The 12,880-nt window shown below is 42.4% G+C and overlaps 1 protein-coding gene across 1 annotated transcript in view; it reads right to left on the bottom strand.

The window, feature by feature from the left end:
* The window catches only part of LOC135523642 (cytohesin-3-like), a 52,655-nt gene extending 51,650 nt beyond the window's left edge, over nucleotides 1-1,005 (bottom strand). Inside the window, exon 1 of the mRNA XM_064950450.1 lies at nucleotides 614-1,005. Coding sequence (XP_064806522.1) covers nucleotides 614-632 — 19 coding nt within the window. The 5' untranslated portion in view covers nucleotides 633-1,005. The remainder of the gene's footprint in view (nucleotides 1-613) is intronic.
* Between the last annotated feature and the right edge of the window lie 11,875 nt (nucleotides 1,006-12,880).

Genomic DNA, 12,880 nt, shown 5'->3' with positions numbered 1-12,880 from the left:
ACCACTCTGAATGATCTAATGAATGTTGCAAAAGTTCGCGTTCCTGGTTTAAAAATGATACCTTTATCTTATCTTTTTCACACGTCCAGGGCCTTGAGCGGCTGTTTCAATATAATTGCTTTATAATGGAAAGAAGCGAAGCGTAGCTAGAGCTCCAGCACAAACTTCAAAGCGACATTAAACACAGACGAATTTTGTCGAAGAAGCACTAAACATTGCATGCGTTTTTATGCATTCCTCACACTGAGGTCAATTACGATATACCCTCTTATTTGATGGATAATCATAATTTCTTGTCCCACCTGATGATTAAGAAATATGAACAGTAACCATCCTCCACTAGGTATCTTTATACCCTACCCCAGATGTAGCCCCATGTCTGACAACAGTTGATAAAATACCATTGCATTTCTTAACACCTTAGTGTTGAAGGAAAATCAAGATCAATTGCTGATGATTAAATGCATGCATTGGTGGTTACAGTTGTATGCCTCGACTCATGCTTTACGGCGCATATCATATAGTCCCTATCAGTACATGCACACATCACAGCAGATGATGGAAGAGAGAGAGAGGGAAAGAGAGACGGTGATTGAATCATCGTGGGTCTTACCTTGATTGTCTTCGTCCATCTCGTGAATGCCGTGATGAGACAGTCCAGAAATCAGATCGGTGGGTCAAGTTTAGATGTCAAGGTAGATGTGTTTTTATTACTGTCTATAAAAGGTAGATAGGCTACGATCTATATCCTGTAATGACAGACCGACGACTCACAGGGAGCTGAGCTGTGCACAGTCGAAATGCAACAGCGAGAATATATTAATAACAAAAAAGCCTACCTTCATGAGAAATCTCGGGTACCACCAAATAAACATCCATGTATTACGATTACATATGTAAATGTATAAGAAACGTTTCCAAGAATTGGATGTATTAAATCCGATGATAATAGTTATCCTGCCACTACCATCCCTCTCTATCCAGGTTAGCCAACCTACTCCAATGCAGTCCAATGCAATGCAAAGGAAAGCGGATTCTCTACATGGCTAAACGTTTACCACACGTCATCACTCCGCTCCGCCCCGGTGGTGACAGACAACCCCTCACCCTCAAAAAATGTTTCATTAGTTCCATGTATATTTATATATATTTAATAAATATATATATATATATATTAAAAACATATGAAAAACTTAAGACAAATTGCACTGATAGAAGATAAAGTCTCTATTTGGCGCAACAAGCTTAAACTGTCATTCGGCGCTGTAGGCAGAAATCCGTTGATGGCGGGGCCAGCAAAAATGTAGGTGGACCACAATTTGGGCACTCAAATCATCATTAAATTATCATAAAAACATAGCCTACCCTATACCCTACTGTAATCGATCTAACACAACAAACCATCTGACATGTAATTTCGCATTACAGACTAGATAGTCTTGAAATCCAAGATTCTTTCATTTCATAGGACTCACATAGACCCGAAACATAATAAACCATAGGCCTATAATTAATAGACTTTGAGATTAGAACATAATACCCTGATATAACAGTAATAATCACAATAGGCAGCCATAGCCTATATAGACTAGAACAGTGGTCACCAACCTTTTCTTAGTCGAGATCACTTTATAAATCAAAATCCGAGTGCAATTCTCTGCTGGGCTCAGGAGACCAAGTGCGCCTACAATGTATTGTGTGATATCAATTAAATGCTTATAGGGCCAAACTATAGCGCATGGGTGGAGAAGCATAGGGCAAAGTTATATTTCCAATAAAATTCGAGTCGAAGTGAAGCGTATTTCATGATTTCTGAAAATCTTTAATAAATCAAATTGTATTTGTCACATGCGCCGAATTCAACAGGTGTAGACCCTACCGTGTTTACGTACAAGCCCGTAATCAACAATGCAGTTTTAATAAAACAGCGAGTAACACCGTAAAAACAAAGGGAGGGGGCTTGGGGGTAGAAGCTGTTAAGGAGCCTTTTGGACCTAGACTTGGCGCTCTGGTACCGCTTGCTTTGCTTGCGTTAGCAGAGAAAACAGCGTTGTAGTGCTGATCATTGTCTCTGAATGTAATGAAACTGTATTTAATGCGCTTGATTAGATCAATGCGATCAGTGATTGATATAGAGAGGGACTCGGGGCCCTTTATGGCAAAATCACTGATATCAAATAAGTTGACATTTTCTCCAACAAAAAATTTAACTGTGAGCTTTGTTGAGCCATTGTACTTGTTTTTGCTAGCCAAGTTGGCTAGTGAGTCTTAGCTAGATAGATAATGGGGAGTTGCCTACACAGTGTGCCAAGCATACACAGCCAAGCCTACACAGTGATGGCTACTGTTTACTGCACATGATATCAGTGCAAGTGACAAGTGCCAGAACCTGCCCATTATTTTGCACATTTTTAAGCTGATTGTTTTTTTTTACAATTTGTTTTTAGTGTTTTTTTTTCCCAGTAAATAATCAAGCATAATTCAAATTCATTACATAGGCCTAAATTATTGATTTTATGTACAGCACTAGATTTGATGTAAGATGTCCTTGAGTGTCCTGACAGGCATCTGCCAAATAAAATGTATTATTATTATTGCCAATATCCCTTTCATTTCCCCACCTACCCTCCCCCTTCCATCTGAGGGTGTATGTGTGTTTAAGCCAGTGCTTGACTTGGATTGAAATAGGTTCCAGTACTCATTTTGGGTGCAGGTACCGTTTATATTTACTATTGCACTAATATTCTATAGGAGGTGCAGGAACTCAAGCAGAATAACATTTGCGGTGCTGGTCCTGGTGAGCTCCTGCCCAAGTCTAGTGCTGTACTCAGGTAAAATAACAATTAATGTCCCGTTTGGAACACTGAACACTGATTGGGTGGGATTGGCTTTCCAGTGGATGGCTCTGCACCCACCCAGGCCCACCGGTGCCTACGCCCCTGTTGTCATTTGGTGATAATGACATTAATATATTCATCTTTCGTAATGTGTTTGGAATTTGCAAATGCAAATGCATAATCAAATGGCATCATGCATGACACGAATATTGAATTGCTCTCAGAGTGTTGGCTCTAAGGATCAAATCAAAGTGTCTGCTGTATCTCTCCTATTTCTTTGGGGAATGTTAGAGGCTCCTCCTACTGGTGACATCACAGATTAAACCAACAGTTAAACATAGTAAATTATTATATATACTCAGATTGTTACAGGAACTCCTGGCAGTTCCTCTTGTCAATCCTCAACAAAGTACTGACATCATGACTTCAGTGCATCCGACCTGCAAGGGCACGTGTGACTCACTCACAGGAGTACATGTTAAGTCCACCTACACGTCCAGAGGACTCATGTCATTGCACAATGGCAGTTGAGAGGAAGAGCCATTGTACAGATCGGAAGGGTCAAGGGAGGGGAGGGTGCTCTGTTGTTACGGCTGGTTTAGACCTACTGCTTCAGGGTTTGGAGGAGGAGTGGATACATTACATTACATTTAAGTCATTTAGCAGACGCTCTTATCCAGAGCGACTTACAAATTGGTGAATTCACCGATAGGATGAAAGACAGCATACAGTGAGAATTAAATGGGTTTCCAAGGAAAAACAACCAAGTCTTGGGACAGATCCAATCCCTTAGAGTATAAAACCAATCTAATTTGGCCCCATACTGTTGGCTTACACTACTTCTTGCCTTTTCCCATCTCTCCTTAGTTACTGATACACAATGAATGTTATCCCATGAACCATACTGTGAGGATGGGAATACATTGGATCGCTCCCGTTTCATGGATTGCCAAAGGATTGTGTAACAATTATGGAAAACTGACCTCACTTCACCACACCCCTTACATCATTTCCACACTGACGCGTGTTGACAGTAGAACAGCCATGACATAACTATTACATAATGAAATTAGAAAGGGCAGCAGGTAGTCTAGTGGTTAGAGTGTTGGGTCAGTAATCGAAAGGTTGCTGATTAGAATACCTGAGCCGACAAAGTACAAAATCTGTTGATGTGTCCTTGAGTAAGACACTTCACCCTAATTTGCTCCAGGGGTGCCGTAGTTCTACAGCTTGATCCTGCTAAACAACACATTTCACTGCACCTATCTGGTTTATGTGACAATAAAAAAACATGTATTTTTTTTTAAGAGGAAGTCAGTCAGCATTGATTGTTCCTTTAACTTGGTATGACTTTCTCTTACAGCTTCTCTTACACAAAGGCAATATACCCTCATAATGTTTTACCTTTTTTAAAATTCGTTCTCTTTCTCTTTATCATATCATGATATCTAGGCTAGTCCTACGTAGTATACAAACAGTAGTATAGTATAGTATACGAACACACATTGAATACACATACACTATATATACAAAAGTAAAGGGACATCCCCAAATTAGTAGATTCAGCTATTTCAGCCACATCCGTTGCTGACAGGTGTATAAAATCGAGCACACAGCATTGCAATCTTCATAGACAAACATTGGCTGTAGAATGGCCTTACTGAAGAGCTCAGTGACTTTCAACGTGGATGCTATCTTTCCAACAAGTCAGTTCATCAAATGTCTACTCTGGTCAAGTGTAAGCTCAGTTATTGTGAAGTGTAAATGTCTAGGAACAGGCCACACAAGCTCATAGAACAGGACCACCGAGTGCTGAAGCCTGTAAAAATCGTCAGTCCTCGGTTGCAACACTCACTACCAAGTTCCAAACTGCCTCTGGCAGGACAATAACTGTTATTTGGGACTGTTTTTCATGGTTTGGGCTAGTCCTCTCAGTTCCAGTGAAGGGAAATCTTAACTCTACAGCATACAATTGCATTCTAGATGATTCTGTACCTTCAACTTTGTGGCAACAGTTTGGGGAAGGCCCTTTCCTGTTTCAGCATGACAATGCCCCTGTGCACAAAGCGAGGTCCATACAGAAATGGTTTGTTGAGATCGGTGTAAAGGAGCTTGACTGGCCTGCACAGAGCCCTGACCTCAACCTCATTGAACACCTTTTGGGATGAATTGGAACCACGATTGCAAGCCAGGCATAATCGCCCAACATCAGTGCCCAAGCTCACTAATGCTCTTGTAGCTGAATAGAAGCAAGTCCCCGCAGCAATGTTCCAACATCTAGTGGAAAGCCTTCCCAGAAGAGTAGAGGCTGTTATAGCAGCAAAGGGGGGACCAACTCCATATTAATGCCCATGATTTTGGAATGAGATGTTTGACGAGCAGGTGTCCACATACATTTGGTTATGTAGTGTAAAGTGCATAGGATGATATGGATCATGGTATCCACACAATATAATATAGGATCATACAAATTATGATATTCACATTCATTTATGCAATCACTGACAGATGGTTATCTGACCAGGATAATGATAGAACTGTGCTGTCTGTAATGAACATGCGACAAGCGTTTACTGGAACAGAAAATGAATGGTCCTCTCACAAAGGCTGCAGGGGTAAACAAATGAAGATTCCTCCCTGCTTTTGAGCGTGGATGGTTACAGCTAATTCACAGAAAGACCCCATACAGTCCTATTGATATGCAGAGGCCTCCCTTAGCTAGAAGCACAAAGCAGTTTAGATTTCAAATCACGCAATATTATAAAGAAACTTAAGGGGAGAAAACTTTTTTTGTGACACAGTTGAGAATCTTCCAGGAGTTTAAGGGGTTATCTCCTTAGGGCAAGTCCTACAGTACTGTACATGATGTGTCAGATTTGGGAGATGATGAAGTTTGTATCAGAAGACAGTGAACAGAGGTTAGGCCAATATAGACTCAATCCCATCCTCCTTTACACACCAAATCAAACCTCCCCTTGACGCTCCTTTCTTTCTCCTACTCCTTCTCTCGCCCTGTCTTTCCCCCTCTCTCTCTCTCTCTCCCCCCTTCTTCTTCTCCACTTCTCCTCACTCTTTTCCCTTCTCCTTCTATCTCTCTATTTCTCTCCCTCTCTTTCTCTTCCACTGTGACACAGCTGTTTTATCTCAGCTACAACAGAGGATGCCTGTGATGCAGAGAGTACTGCTAGCTGGTTTAAATGATGCACTGAGGACCACTCATCAAAGGAGAAGAACAGAGAGAAAAAATAGATCTAGAGTTCAATCCAACACACACACACACACACACACACACACACACACACACACACACACACACACACACACACACACACACACACACACACACACACACACACACACACACACACACACACACACACACACACACACACACACACACACACACACAGGGAGACAGTGTGGGGCCTCCATTTTGGAGAATGATTTCCTGTGTTGAGAACAGATGTCCGGCCTGGTCCAGGAAAGGCTCTGTTTCCCCCCCAGTTTTACTCCCTTTAAAAATGTTGCTGTGTGTGGTTGTGGAAGGGTGGAGTAATGAAAAGCACTCTCAATCAGACACAATTCCTGCTCTTTCTTGAAATCAATAAAAACTAATGTAATGGGTCTCAAATCTCTCAATCCATTGTCGTTGCTAAGGTAGAGCTGAAGTCCATCCCCCCCCATGACATTTCTGTCGCCTTTTTTCATTTTCAAATGACTTTATTGTCTTGGATTTATGATACATTTTGATCCCCCCACCCCAAACCAAACTGTCCAACTTAAATGCTATGTTTTTGTTGACAATCAGAGGCTAAAGGAACATCCACATGATGCTCTTCATTCCATATTTAGCTGGAGGCTGTCATGTTCCCTGAGGCAGCATATGTCTGTCAGACTAAGGCATCAGTCCTGGGGAATGGTGGGAAGCTGACCGATTTAACATGGTCCGGTGTGTGGTTGTATGTGTGTGTGTGTCTGTGTGTCTGTGTGTGTGTGTGTCTGTGTGTGTGTGTGTGTGTGTGTGTGTGTGTGTGTGTGTGTGTGTGTGTGTGTGTGTGTGTGTGTGTGTGTGTCGTGTGCGTGTGCGCGTGCGCGTGTGCGTGTGCGTGTGTGTGTGTGCGTGTGTGTGCATGCGCATTTGTGTGTGTGAGTTAACTTAGGCTGTGCTGAGCCGTCATATATGATAATATTCATCTGCCACCCTGCCTGGGAGCTGAACTGAGGGCTGCTACACAGCCTCCCCCCACCCCACTAGCAAGCCCTCACTGCTATCTGGATGCTGCCTTTTCAGTCTCTTGCACACTGTTCTGTCTATGAGATGTACACTTCCTTCTTTCAAGAAGACAGCGAGAATATATCCAATTTCTGCATGAAATGTTGCTCCCTTTTGAAGAATTTGTGGAGTCAGACCAAAGCTCATGTTTGATTTCTGTTCTCCAATGGACCAATATTGATGAACATTACTTTCTAAAACAGTAGGGGACACACAGACATGTTTTCCTCAGCTAGTATATCTTGCGCTATTGCTGCTCTTGGTAAAGTCTAGGCAACATATTTGAGCAAGATAACATGTTAGGTGACCCAGAAGGTTATAATGGGGCTCCTCTTGACTACAACCAACTGGCTGAGTCTCAGTCAACTGTCCAGGAAATACTGTGATTATCGCATCTCCAGTCACTCTGTGAGTTTTAGGGACTCTCCCTGAGTGTCCACATAATGTTGCTGCATGTCCATGACTGGCATTAGACTCAACAACCATGGTTGAATAGTTGTGAGAATCGGTTCATTGACAGAGAAATCAGATTGAATCTCATGGCAGTGATTCCCGGAATGTGGAAAGTGATGAGTCACTAAGTCAGCTGAGTTTAAGGATGAACCACCTGTCTTGTCACAAATCACAGATCAGCCATCCACATCCACACTCATTAGATCAAATCAGTGTCTTTTTACAGTAACTTTTGTGTGTTTTCTTCTTACAACGTTTAGGGGGTAGCTCATAGCTCAGACTCATCGGACATAGAAAAAAGCATGCCCATCTACTCTCCAAGAACTACTGTACTCCACCGTAGTTCTAAAGCAAATGAAAACATCTGAGTATGTGTGTCGACCCACTACACCACACACAGTGAAGTGAATGTGATAAGCTTCCTTTCTCACAGAGGGAGGGAAAGGGTGAAACGGTCAGACGAGGGAGTGGGAGACAGAGCTGGAGGGAAAGGGAAATGTGGGGGACATCCTTCCTTCTCACAATGTGATGACCTTAGACCTAAAGTAGAGCAAGGCTGCTGGACAGGACACCTGCTGGACAGGACACCTGCTGGACAGGACACTTCCCATCCCCCTACAAACAGGAACATTCCTTCTACTGTATAATTTAATTTGGATCTGATTTGTATTTGAGGTGTGTTTGCGAAATGGCACAGTACACAGTTGAGCAGGACGCATCACTGAAACGGTGGTTATTGGTTATGGCTGAATTTTTTCTCACTGAAAATGTCCTGGTTGCTGATTAATAATGCAACAACAAAGAACTCTGCTGCTGGTTGATGAATGTGCTTCCATACGTTAAACAACTCATTACAAAATACGTTTTTCACACAAACAGCCTAATGATCATGTACTTTCATTAGTAGGTCTATTTTCATGCAGGCAGCCTCACAGCAAGAGCCTCTGGCTTACATACAACAATGAGGTTGCATACACAGTAGGGAATCCTTCTGCCACCATTATAGAAGAGTGAGATACGGTTTATGACTATAATCCATGAAGTAACCAGGGAAGGGTAAAGCTAGAGGGGGTTTGTTAGAGGAAGAACAAATAGAGATGATAGAAGTTCATTTGAGATGCAAAGACAACATTTCCGGTGCAGATTTACTGCGCTGTATATTTTCAAAGTGTTGACACAGCTGTATATGGCTTTCCAGCAGGCAGCGCTGGAATAGAGAAAGCCTTTGTGGATGTGTGTATGCATATGTGTGTGTGTGTGTGTGCGTGCGAGCGTGTGTCCTGCTGAGATGGTTGGCTTGGCTGGACAGGCTGTCATGGACTGGCAGGCATTATTCTTTGGTGACTGAGACGACCATGGTATATGGCTTACATCGTTTTCATGCTCTTCAAACCATTCGTGCTCAGTGGATGGCAGCATTGTCATCCTAAGGGGGCATAGCCATGGTAGCTAAAATAATGGCCTGCCCGGGATTTTTACAAATGGCCCTAACTAAGCATGATGGGATGTTATTTGCTTAATTAAATCAGGAACCACACCTGTGTGGAAGCACCTTCTTTCAATATACTTTGTATCCCTCATTTACTCAAGTGTTTCCATATTATTTTGGTAGTTACCTGTACATTTGTAATGGAGTTGGCCAGACTGATCCGTGGAGAAATTACATAATTTCTCAGGTTTTAGGCTGGGTTTCTGTACAGCACTTTGAGATATCAGCTGATGTAAGAAGGGATATATAAATACATTTAATTTGATTTGAACATCTGCTAACTATGTGTATGTGACCAATAACATTTTATTGGATTTGAACTGAATAACACCATGGCAGAGGGTTCAGTCCTCCTAAGGAATAATATCTTTACCACAATCTGTGTCCATCAGAAGGTTGGATAGTTCCAGTGGGCGGATTCGATTATGCAGGGCACTGGGCAAGGTCATCGGGCAAATGCAGGGAGGGAGGAGCACCATTCTCAAATGGAACAATAGGCAAATCTGAGCCACTAGGTAATTTTTGTCAACAATGGTGCATCGACCAGAAACATACAACATCTCTTTTCCATAAAATAAATGTTTGAATTTTCTATTATATTTTTCATTGGGAAGGCAGATAAAGCATTTTTATTAAAAGCAATCACTTTTGCATGGGAAAACACAGAATCCTACTAATTACTACACGTGCTTAATTACGTCACTTTTGTTTTGAAGCCATCTTCGTGTTGGGCTATGAACGGAGCACCTGGCTCACGACCGGGAGGCAACCCAATTCCAAATCGAATGCAATCAACTTTTAGTTGACACATAACATGCCTATACCTCTGCCCGGGCGAGATTGATCAAACTCCCTCATTGACTCTTCCAGCGTTCTAAAATGTCATCCAGACAATCCATGCTCTCGCATGGTGCCAATTACTGCAATCGTGCACACATTTACATGACGATTCCCCACAGACTGTTATGCAAATGAACTTTGCGTTTTGAATGAGGTAGCTGAGAGATGATTCAAAAACATAATGGGAAACAGAATGACCAGGTGACAAAACACTCAGATCCTGAGCTTGGAGAGTGAGAAAGATCTATTTGCATGAATTAACTTCTATCATTTCCACGCTAGTGTTATATACCATGAGAAGGAGACTCCATAAATGGTGTGTTTGCTCTACTTTCTTTAGCTCTAGCAGAACAGTTGCTTCTGGGCTATACTGTAGTGTTGCTGATCTGCATGCTTTACATTTAGTAGCTTTCCATAGCTTTATCAGAGAAGCCTACCTATGCATCAGGATCAGAATCACCTTTATTCACCAAGTACATTTACACATACCCAGCATTTTACTTGGTGATATGGTGCTGCTAGCAATAGACGACATATAGACGCAGAAACAGACAGAGGAATTTACACAAAGTTGACATATTTTATATACAAATAGATAGTTTGGCATAGAACTGTAGCGTATGAGGGAATTTACAGTATAAATATACACATATATTTACATATATATATATATATATATATATATATATATATATATATATATATATATATATATATATACTGCTCAAAAAAAAAAGGGAACACTTAAACAACACAATGTAACTCCAAGTCAATCACACTTCTGTGAAATCAAACTGTCCACTTAGGAAGCAACACTAATTGACAATACATTTCACATGCTGTTGTGCAAATGGAATAGACAACAGGTGGAAATTATAGGCCATTAGCAAAAGACACCCCAATAAAGGAGTGGTTCTGCAGGTGGTGACCACAGACCACTTCTCAGTTCCTATGCTTCCTGGCTGATGTTTTGGTCACTTTTGAATGCTGGCGGTGCATTCACTCTAGTGGGAGCATGAGACGGAGTCTACAGCCCACACAAGTGGCTCTGGAAGTGCAGCTCATCCAGGATGGCACATCAATGTGAGCTGTAGCAAGAAGGTTTGCTGTGTCTGTCAGCGTAGTGTCCAGAGCATGGAGGCGCTACCAGGAGACAGGCCAGTACATCAAGAGACGTGGAGGAGGCCGTAGGAGGGCAACAACTCAGCAGCAGGACCGCTACCTCCGCCTTTGTGAAAGGAGGAGCAGGAGGAGCACTGCCAGAGGCCTGCAAAATGACCTCCAGCAGGCCACAAATGTGCATGTGTCTACTCAAACGGTCAGAAACAGACTCCATGAGGGTGGTATGAGGGCCCGACGTCCACAGGTGGGGGTTGTGCTTACAGCCCAACACCATGCAGGACGTTTTGCATTTGCCAGAGAACACCAAGATTGGCTAATTTGACACTGGCGCCCTGTGCTCTTCACAGATGAAAGCAGGTTCACACTGAGCACATGTGACAGACGTGACAGAGTCTGGAGACGCCGTGGAGAACGTTCTGCTGCCTGCAACATCCTCCAGCATGACCGGTTTGGCGGTGGGTCAGTCATGGTGTGGGGTGGCATTTCTTTGGGGGGCCGCACAGCCCTCTATGTGCTCGCCAGAGGTAGCCTGACTGCCATTAGGTACCGAGATGAGATCCTCAGACCCCTTGTGAGACCATATGCTGGTGCGGTTGGCCCTGGGTTCCTCCTAATGCAAGGCAATGCTAGACCTCATGTGGCTGGAGTGTGTCAGCAGTTCCTGCAAGAGGAAAGCATTGATGCTATGGACTGGCCCGCCCGTTCCCCAGACCTGAATCCAATTGAGCACATCTGGGACATCATGTCTTGCTCCATCCACCAATGCCACATTGCACCACAGACTGTCCAGGAGTTGGCGGATGCTTTAGTCCAGGTATGGAAGGAGATCCCTCAGGAGACCATCCGCCACCTCATCAGGAGCATGCCCAGGTCTTTGTAGGGAGGTCATACAGGCACGTGGAGTCCACACACACTACTGAGCCTCATTTTGACTTGTTTTAAGGACATTACATCAAAGTTGGATCAGCCTGTAGTGTGGTTTTCCACTTTAATTTTAAGTGTGACTCCAAATCCAGACCTCCATGGGTTGATAAATTTGATTTCCATTGATCATTTTTGTGTGATTTTGTTGTCAGCACATTCAACTATGTAAAGAAAAAAGTATTTAATAAGAATATTTCATTCATTCAGATCTAGGATGTGTTATTTTAGTGTTCCCTTTATTTTTTTGAGCAGTGTATATATATATATGCAGAGGTAGGGATGCTCTGTGACGTAATGCATTTAAGGTAGTGAAACTAAAAAAGTTACCAACATCCACGGATTCTACACAAACCCCACACAATTCCTCTTTGAGCATCTTACATGTCTCCAATGCTCCACATTTCCATTGGGACACATATGTGTGTTAGTGCTAGTGCTGGCCCCTAGTCTCTGTGACAAGCATGTTTATCCTGCATGAATCCCTTTCCTCTGCTTTAACCCACCACTTAATGCTGTTGTCTATCCTATTAATGTGTCAATCGCTTCAAAATCCTCCAATAACATAATCCTTCCTGCACGATTCTGATGAGGGATATAAACATAGAATTAGGAATTAGAATATAAAATGGACATGAACCTTCTTATGACGGTCCAGAGGTCAGCAATGTTAGTCAGGGAGTTGGTCAACCATGGCTTTGCCAGTGCTGTGATAAGATATTGTGTAAAACAATGAATGCGAAGAATGTATCTACACTGTATGTGTTTTAGCTAGCCAGACAATTTTAGAGGAATAATTCCATTTTTTTTTAAATTAACTGCCAATATGCCAACATTCCATTCAAGCGATGCAGTCAATCCACAGCCATAGCCTGGCTCAAATCTGTTGAAGACTGAGTTTAGAAAGTTTTAAATGCAACAAGTACTGATATTGTATCATATAAT

Source organism: Oncorhynchus masou, chromosome 31 (genome assembly GCF_036934945.1).
Source record: "Oncorhynchus masou masou isolate Uvic2021 chromosome 31, UVic_Omas_1.1, whole genome shotgun sequence".
NCBI classification, from domain to species: domain Eukaryota; kingdom Metazoa; phylum Chordata; class Actinopteri; order Salmoniformes; family Salmonidae; genus Oncorhynchus; species Oncorhynchus masou.
This window is presented reverse-complemented; position numbering and strand designations above follow the sequence as displayed.